General features: G+C 44.1%; 1 protein-coding gene across 1 annotated transcript; it reads left to right on the top strand.

Annotated features, from left to right (window-relative positions):
• The first annotated feature begins 305 nt into the window (after nucleotides 1–305).
• On the top strand, nucleotides 306–6,898 carry prmt7 (protein arginine methyltransferase 7). Its single transcript, XM_084171256.1, has 17 exons — nucleotides 306–555; nucleotides 802–838; nucleotides 1,153–1,302; nucleotides 1,480–1,588; nucleotides 1,906–2,018; nucleotides 2,119–2,348; nucleotides 2,450–2,630; nucleotides 2,708–2,835; nucleotides 2,977–3,115; nucleotides 3,234–3,317; nucleotides 3,431–3,478; nucleotides 3,583–3,672; nucleotides 5,306–5,467; nucleotides 5,576–5,650; nucleotides 5,865–6,025; nucleotides 6,195–6,291; nucleotides 6,460–6,898. Exons 1-17 carry the CDS (start codon nucleotides 461–463, stop codon nucleotides 6,616–6,618), a joined length of 2,058 nt encoding a protein of 685 aa, XP_084027382.1. The 5' UTR covers nucleotides 306–460; the 3' UTR covers nucleotides 6,619–6,898.
• Nucleotides 6,899–8,379: the final 1,481 nt, after the last annotated feature.

Raw genomic sequence — 8,379 nt, 5'->3', positions numbered from 1 at the left:
ATAGATGTTGATGAATCTGATTGTTACATTGACAAGTGTTCACTGCCAGAAAGAAAGAGCAGAAGCACTCTCAGATTACAAGGGGTTAATTCGACACTAGTCATGTGAGTTGGAGGGTGACGTCAGGGGTATATTCATTACGGAAACCGTTGACGTTTAAGAAGAAAACAGAAGCAAACCGAGTAAAACGAGAGTTTCTATTGGACACATTCAGGTAGTTTCCTCCCGTTTTGTTCCGTTTGCTTCCGTTTAAGAAACGTTTTCCAACAGAATTTACGGAATGAATACGCCCCAGTTGACGTTCCAGGGGAGGGGAGAAAACATGTCTGCCCCCGTTAAGGCAATGCTGCCATAATCCAATTTGTTAGGGATTAGTGTAAAAAACTTTATTATTCTGGAATATAATATATATTATATTGAATCAAAAGCGCGGCATTGGAATCGATCTATAGCTACCGTAATGAAGACTTTCTGCGGACGTGCCAACCCGGCCACAGGCGCGTTGGATTGGGTCGAGGAGAGTGAGGAGTATGACTACCATCAAGAGATTGCCAGGTAGTTGACGTTATGCTAGCAAGCCAACCACATCTTTTCCATTAAAATATTCCTCCAATGCAATATTTCGTGTGTATATAATTGTATGTTAATTTATTGCACTAGCTATACAAAGCACTGTTTTCTGTATTTTTGTCAAATCACTTTTTTTAACCATGAGGTGAGCTCGATTTAGCGCCCGGGGCGTTTAGGCAGAGTTCCCACGTCAGTATCTGATCAAATTATGATCACCGGTTTGTTTCTCAGGTCCTGCTATGCTGATATGCTGCACGATCACGATAGGGTGAGTGTGTGTCCTTGCTTCCTTTGACAGGAAAGAACATTTACAGCATATAGTTTGTACAAGAGACAGTGGAAGCTGTTTTCTTCCCCTGTATGTTTCTGTGGTTCCCAACCTTTTGGTTACTGTACCACCAACTGAATTTAGCTCTGCCCGGAATACCCCTGAAGTACCCCTCATGCATTTTACCAGTAGGTTTATGGCCTCATGAGTCTTCTCAAGTACCCCCTGTGGATAGGCCAAGTACCTCCAGGGACCCTAGTACCCCTGGTTGGGAACCACTGATGTATCCATCTGTCTGTCTGTCTGCCCTCCAGAATGAGAAGTACTACCAGGGCATAAGGGCTGCTGTGAGCAGAGTGAAAGCACGGGGTGAGAAAGTCATCGTTCTGGACATTGGCACTGGAACAGGACTGCTGTCCATGATGGCTGTCACAGCTGGGGCTGACTACTGCTACGCTGTAGAGGTGAGCATGAGTTTGCTGAAACCCACACACCATTGGCAAATCAATCAAAGAGCATTTACAATTCACCGTCAATGACAGGAAAGTGGAAATGGAATGAAGGAAAATGTTAAAGGTGTCCTAATGAAGAATTTATTTTGAAACACCATTTGATTGTGATTTGTTTGTATCATCCAATAGGTTTTCAAGCCCATGGCAGACGCTGCTCTCCGAATAGTGAAGAAAAATGGCTTCTCAGACAAGATCAAGATCATCAATAAACACTCTACAGAAGTGACAATTGGACTAGGTAAGTCACACGTATCATACACACAGCCATGTGATGTACAGTTGTGCTGGTTCAAAAGTTACTTTTCAAATTGCCTGTGCTGCAGCAACGGTAACTCCTTTTGTGTGTGACAAACTCCAAGTTTGACACACAGTTTATTTTAGAATCATCTTAACAATAACCAATGTAATGAACTGTGACCTGAAATATTTCTGAAATATGCCCCATACATTGCAGTTACATCCACTTTGGAGCACTTTTCTTTAACTGTGCAGGGAAACTTTTTAACCTCAACTGTATGTTATCATAAGATTGCTACATATGTGTTTTCATTACAGATGGAGACATGCAGACTCGAGCCAACGTCCTCATCACAGAGCTGTTTGACACTGAACTAATTGGAGAGGGAGCCTTACCCAGCTACGAACATGCTCATCTCAACCTGGTCCAGGTAGGTGTGTCTGTGTGTGCTTGCGTGTGTGTGTTGTGCGTTTGTGCGAAAGTGAGAAAAATAATCAGACGTGTGAAGCAGATGTGTATTTCTCCTGTAGGAGGGCTGTGAGGCTGTGCCACACCGTGCCACAGTGTATGCCCAGCTAGTGGAGTCAGAGCAGTTGTGGAGTTGGGCACAGTTACAACCCATGGAGGTGGATGGTCGCAAACTGCTGCCCCCTCCCGCTGTAAGTCACTGTGCTGGAGCCCACTCTGTCTGTGACATCCAGCTCAGCCAGGTGCCCCCTCACCGCTTCACACCACTAGGGCCTCTCTGCACCATGTTCAGGTGAGATGCACATTGTTGAACAAACATGTATTATTCATATATTCCCAATGAATCTTCTCATTCAGTGGTAATTTATGCCTCTCTCTCTTTTCTTCTCTCAGTGTGGATTTCAGTAAGCCAGTGAGCAGTGCCCCTCAGTCCCACTCCTCCAGCTTCCCAGCTCAGTCCAGTGGCCGGGCTCAAGTGGTCCTCTCCTGGTGGGACATAGACATGGACCCCAGCGGCTCCATCGTGTGTTCCATGGCTCCCAGCTGGACCTACCCAGACCCTCAGTCCGCTCCTGTGAGTGCAGTGGGAATGTCATGGATGTACATGTGTGATAGTTTGAGGAAGTAATGTTTGTGTGTTTGTCTTTTTAGTGGCGGGATCACTGGATGCAGAGTGTCTACTTCCTTCCTGTGGAGAGAAGGGTGGCAAAGGGAGAGGAACTCAGCCTTACTGTCTCCCATGACGACTACAGCCTGTGGTACAGCCTACAGCCAGACGGGTAACTAACTCATACATACACTCTAGACCACTTAGATGTACAAAACTGTCTGTAGTTACCTAATGTTGCACAAACAAAGAAGGGTGAGTAAAGGTTGTCTAATCAGAGCTGTGTGTGTTTGTTTATTATGTGTCCTCTCAGTCAACAGGGCACATTGAGTGAGGTACCACCTTGTCGGCCATGTTGCGTCTGTCAGGCTCACCTGGTGTGGACACGCACACGCTTCGGGGAGCTCAACGACCACCAGCGCACACAGAGCTACGTCAGCGCTCTACGCAGTGTGAGTGATGAGGTTTGAGGTTCAGGTATAGAGCAGGGTTTTTGCTGCTTTGCCATAATGGATGTGGTGTAGCTACTATTCGATACAAATAATGAATATGGGTGTTTGTCAATTTTAGGTTGTAAAACCAGACAGCGTGTGCGTAGGGGTCAGTGATGGGAGTCTGTTACCCGTCTTCGCTCACATGCTTGGAGCTAAGAAGGTATTACTCTTTTGACTTTGTGATGCTCTTACTTGTATATGTTTACTCGCCTATTTGGTATTTGAAATTATTCCAACAAGGCCACACAATAAGATTTGTCTCTATCCATCCAGGTGTTCAGTTTGGAAAACTCTGGAATGTTGAAGCAGGTCATTGAACAAGTGAGTGGAGTCCCCATAACAAAAGCCTTGACTTAGTTCAAATCTATTAGTAAAAGTCAAGGAACACAGGGTTGCTAGTTGCTAAAACGTTTATCTTTCTGTAGGTGCTGGATGCCAACTCCATGAGAGGAGGAGTTCAGATTCTGGGGATTCGTCCTGACCAGCTGTCCAGTACTGACCTAGCTGGGGAACAGGTATTAACAGTAACTCTGTTTGGGGGTGATATGTACAGTGGGGAGAACAAGTATTTGATACACTGCCGATTTTGCAGGTTTTCCTACTTACAAAGCATGTAGAGGTCTGTAATTTTTATCATAGGTACACTTCAACTGTGAGAGACGGAATCTAAAACAAAAATCCAGAAAATCACATTGTATGATTTTTAAGTAATTAATTTGCATTTTATTGCATGACATAAGTATTTGATACATCAGAAAAGCAGAACTTAATATTTGGTACAGAAACCTTTGTTTGCAATTACAGAGATCATACGTTTCCTGTAGGTCTTGACCAGGTTTGCACACACTGCAGCAGGGATTTTGGCCCACTCCTCCATACAGACCTTCTCCAGATCCTTCAGGTTTCGGGGCTGTCGCTGGGCAATACGGACTTTCAGCTCCCTCCAAAGATTTTCTATTGGGTTCAGGTCTGGAGACTGGCTAGGCCACTCCAGGACCTTGAGATGCTTCTTACGGAGCCACTCCTTAGTTGCCCTGGCTGTGTGTTTCGGGTCGTTGTCATGCTGGAAGACCCAGCCACGACCCATCTTCAATGCTCTTACTGAGGGAAGGAGGTTGTTGGCCAAGATCTCGAGATACATGGCCCCATCCATCCTTCTTCCTCCAAACACGGCGAGTGGAGTTTAGACCAAAAAGCTCTATTTTTGTCTCATCAGACCACATGACCTTCTCCCATTCGTCCTCTGGATCATCCAGATGGTCATTGGCAAATTTCAGACGGGCCTGGACATGCGCTGGCTTGAGCAGGGTGACCTTGCGTGCGCTGCAGGATTTTAATCCATGACGGCGTAGTGTGTTACTAATGGTTTTCTTTGAGACTGTGGTTCCAGCTCTCTTCAGGTCATTGACCAGGTCCTGCCATGTAGTTCTGGGCTGATCCCTCACCTTCCTCATGATCATTGATGCCCCACGAGGTGGGATCTTGCATGGAGCCCCAGACCAAGGGTGATTGACCGTCATCTTGAACTTCTTCCATTTTCTAATAATTGCGCCAACAGTTGTTGCCTTCTCACCAAGCTGCTTGCCTATTGTCCTGTAGCCCATCCCAGCCTTGTGCAGGTCTACAATTTTATCCCTGATGTCCTTACACAGCTCTCTGGTCTTGGCCATTGTGGAGAGGTTGGAGTCTGTTTGATTGAGTGTGTGGACAGGTGTCTTTTATACAGGTAACGAGTTCAAACAGGTGCAGTTAATACAGGTAACGAGTGGAGAACAGGAGGGCTTCTTAAAGAAAAACTAACAGGTCTGTGAGAGCCGGAATTCTTACAGGTTGGTAGGTGATCAAATACTTATGTCATGCAATAAAATGCAAAATATTTACTTAAAAATCATACAATGTGATTTTCTGGATTTTTGTTTTAGATTGATAAAAATTACAGACCTCTACATGCTTTGTAAGTAGGAAAACCTGCAAAATCGGCAGTGTATCAAATACTTGTTTTCCCCACTGTGTATGATATGCAGTATTAGAAACCCCTGAACAGTGTCTGTACAAAAACTATTTTACACTTATAAAACAGTTTTTGTTACTCTTTTCTGCTGCTTTCTATTTGAGTCATGTATTTATATTGTTTCATGTGTCCCCTAGATATCAGTGTTGATGGGTGAGCCCTACTTCAGCACCAGTCTTCTGCCCTGGCACTCCCTGTACTTCTGGTACTGTCGCACTGCTCTGGTCCGTCTGCTGACACCCAATGCCACCATCTTGCCTTGCTCTGCCACACTTTGCATAGTCGCTGTGGAATTTCAGGTAAGAGATATTGGCATCTGTAGTAAAATGAAAAGTACACTTTTGAACTTATTTGTGACTCTCATTCGGTCTCTCTCCGCTGTCTTTAATTCACTCAACCTCTCTCAGGATCTGTGGAGGATAAGAGCTCCTTGTGGTACATGTGAAGGCTTTGACGTTGGACCTATGGATGAGATGATTCAGGTTAGAATCCACCTTTTTCACAAACCTTTTTCAATATATACTCAAACTACCGTTAGGTGAATGGACATAATCGCATTGCTGATCTAGTCTAATTTCAACTGGAGAAAAATATACTTTTTATCAATGTGATCAAAGATAGCAATGGAAATGGGCACTGCTCTAGTCTATTCATTAGCTCACTCACAGCAGTGCACCTTTAATTATCCCCTTACAGCAGTCTCTGGATTTCCGTGAGTCCCGTGAGGCTGAGCCACAGCCTCTGTGGGAGTACCCTTGTCGGGCCCTGACCCAGCCCAAAGCTGTCATGACCTTTGACTTCCTACAGTGTGTTCCTGAACAGCCAATCAGACGTCAGGGATCACTACCACTTACGAGGTAAGGACTCTTATTTTGGTCTCAGAATTTGTATTTTATTTCTCATACCGGTAAGTAAATTGTAGTTAAAACTCCTAGCCAGAGCACAGGAAGCGTAAATTCTCAAATGTGCACTGATAGGATAATGGCATTCCAAACAGTCCCTAGCACCATTTGTGTTTCTGTACAGGAGGGGGCGTTGCCATGGTGTGGCCCTGTGGATGGAGTACCAACTGAATGATGACGTCAAAGTTAGCATGGGCCTGATGAGACCAGTCAGTGAAGAGGTACTAACATCACTCAAATTCAATACAACTGCTAATGCATTGCAATTTGTATTTTTCTGTAATTCAGTATGAATCCCTGATAAAGGTTAAATTAATAAATGAACTGATAAAATTATTCTATACATTTTTCTACAGTTGAATAAATGAACCCCTCTTGTACCCCTGTAGGGTGCCTGTGAATGGAGTCTCCATCGGAAACAAGGAGTGTACTTCTTCAGGTCCCCCTGGGAGAGCTCAGGGGATGGAAGGGCATCAGTGTCTTATAGTTTCACCTTTGAACCCAGCATCGGGGACATCAAAATGGACTTCGCAGTTGCCTCACAGTGATACACCTCCAGTATACATGAAATCGGACATCTGAGTTGGTTTCTATACAGAGGACAGACATTTAAAATAAATCTAGAAATTACTCTAGAAAAACCAAATACTGATGGTGTTACTTTGTTGTTTTATACTGTATTATTGTGCTTTTGAGTGTAAAAGTGAATATATAGACAGGCCATGAGATTGAAAAGTGAAAAATGGCTTGTGAAGGATTGTCATTGGCTCTAACAGAATCTGATCCGCAAATGAGTGATTATTAAATGGGAAATCCTGAAAAGAATGACTAACATTCCTATTTTTGCAGAAACCAATACAGATAGTAATATACACAGTTAATTGAACTGACAATTAATATGGACACCTGTATGTTGAAATATGGTGAGTGGCCTGTGAAATCTTCATTAGTGGGGAAAAAAGTATTTAGTCAGCCACCAATTGTGCAAGTTCTCCCACTTAAAAAGATGAGAGAGGCCTGTAATTTTCATCATAGGTACACGTCAACTATGACAGACAAAATGAGGTAAAAAAATCCAGAAAATCACATTGTAGGATTTTTTATGAATTTATTTGCAAATTATGGTGGAAAATAAGTATTTGGTCAATAACAAAAGTTTCTCAATACTTTGTTATATACCCTTTGTTGGCAATGACACAGGTCAAACGTTTTCTGTAAGTCTTCACAAGGTCTTCACACACTGTTGCTGGTATTTTGGCCCATTCCTCCATGCAGATCTCCTCTAGAGCAGTGATGTTTTGGGGCTGTCGCTGGGCAACACAGACTTTCAACTCCCTCCAAAGATTTTCTATGGGGTTGAGATCTGGAGACTGGCTAGGCCACTCCGGGACCTTGAAATGCTTCTTACGAAGCCACTCCTTCGTTGCCCGGGCGGTGTGTTTGGGATCATTGTCATGCTGAAAGACCCAGCCACGTTTCATCTTCAATGCCCTTGCTGATGGAAATGAGGTTTTCACTCAAAATCTCACGATACATGGCCCCATTCATTCTTTCCTTTACACGGATCAGTCGTCCTGGTCCCTTTGCAGAAAAACAGCCCCAAAGCATGATGTTTCCACCCCCATGCTTCACAGTAGGTATGGTGTTCTTTGGATGCAACTCAGCATTCTTTGTCCTCCAAACACGACGAGTTGAGTTTTTACCAAAAAGTTATATTTTGGTTTCATCTGACCATATGACATTCTCCCAATCCTCTTCTGGATCATCCAAATGCACTCTAGCAAACTTCAGACGGGCCTGGACATGTACTGGCTTAAGCAGGGGGACACGTCTGGCACTGCAGGATTTGAGTCCCTGGCGGCGTAGTGTGTTACTGATGGTAGACTTTGTTACTTTGGTCCCAGCTCTCTGCAGGTCATTCACTAGGTCCCCCCGTGTGGTTCTGGGATTTTTGCTCACCGTTCTTGTGATCATTTTGACCCCACGGGGTAAGATCTTGCGTGGAGCCCCAGATCGAGGGAGATTATCAGTGGTCTTGTATGTCTTCCATTTCCTAATAATTGCTCCCACAGTTTTTCTTCAAACCAAGCTGCTTACCTATTGCAGATTCAGTCTTCCCAGCCTGGTGCAGGTCTACAATTTTGTTTCTGGTGTCCTTTGACAGCTCTTTGGTCTTGGCCATAGTGGAGTTTGGAGTGTGACTGTTTGAGGTTGTGGACAGGTGTCTTTTATACTGATAACAAGTTCAAACAGGTGCCATTAATACAGGTAACGAGTGGAGGACAGAGGAGCCTCTTAAAGAAGAAGTT

This window comes from Coregonus lavaretus (genome assembly GCF_964263955.1).
Source record: "Coregonus lavaretus genome assembly, chromosome: 11".
Classification (NCBI taxonomy): Eukaryota; Metazoa; Chordata; class Actinopteri; order Salmoniformes; family Salmonidae; genus Coregonus; species Coregonus lavaretus.
Note: the sequence above shows the minus strand (reverse complement) of the source record. Positions and strands in the feature narration are given on the sequence as shown.

Bases quoted from the DNA above. Each gene is read 5' to 3' on its own strand.
- prmt7 (XM_084171256.1), top strand. From the start codon at position 461: ATGAAGACTTTCTGCGGACGTGCCAACCCGGCCACAGGCGCGTTGGAT. The intron at 2,019-2,118 runs GTAGGTGTGTCT...TTTCTCCTGTAG, and splicing joins CTCATCTCAACCTGGTCCAG to GAGGGCTGTGAGGCTGTGCC. The intron at 5,468-5,575 runs GTAAGAGATATT...AACCTCTCTCAG, and splicing joins TAGTCGCTGTGGAATTTCAG to GATCTGTGGAGGATAAGAGC.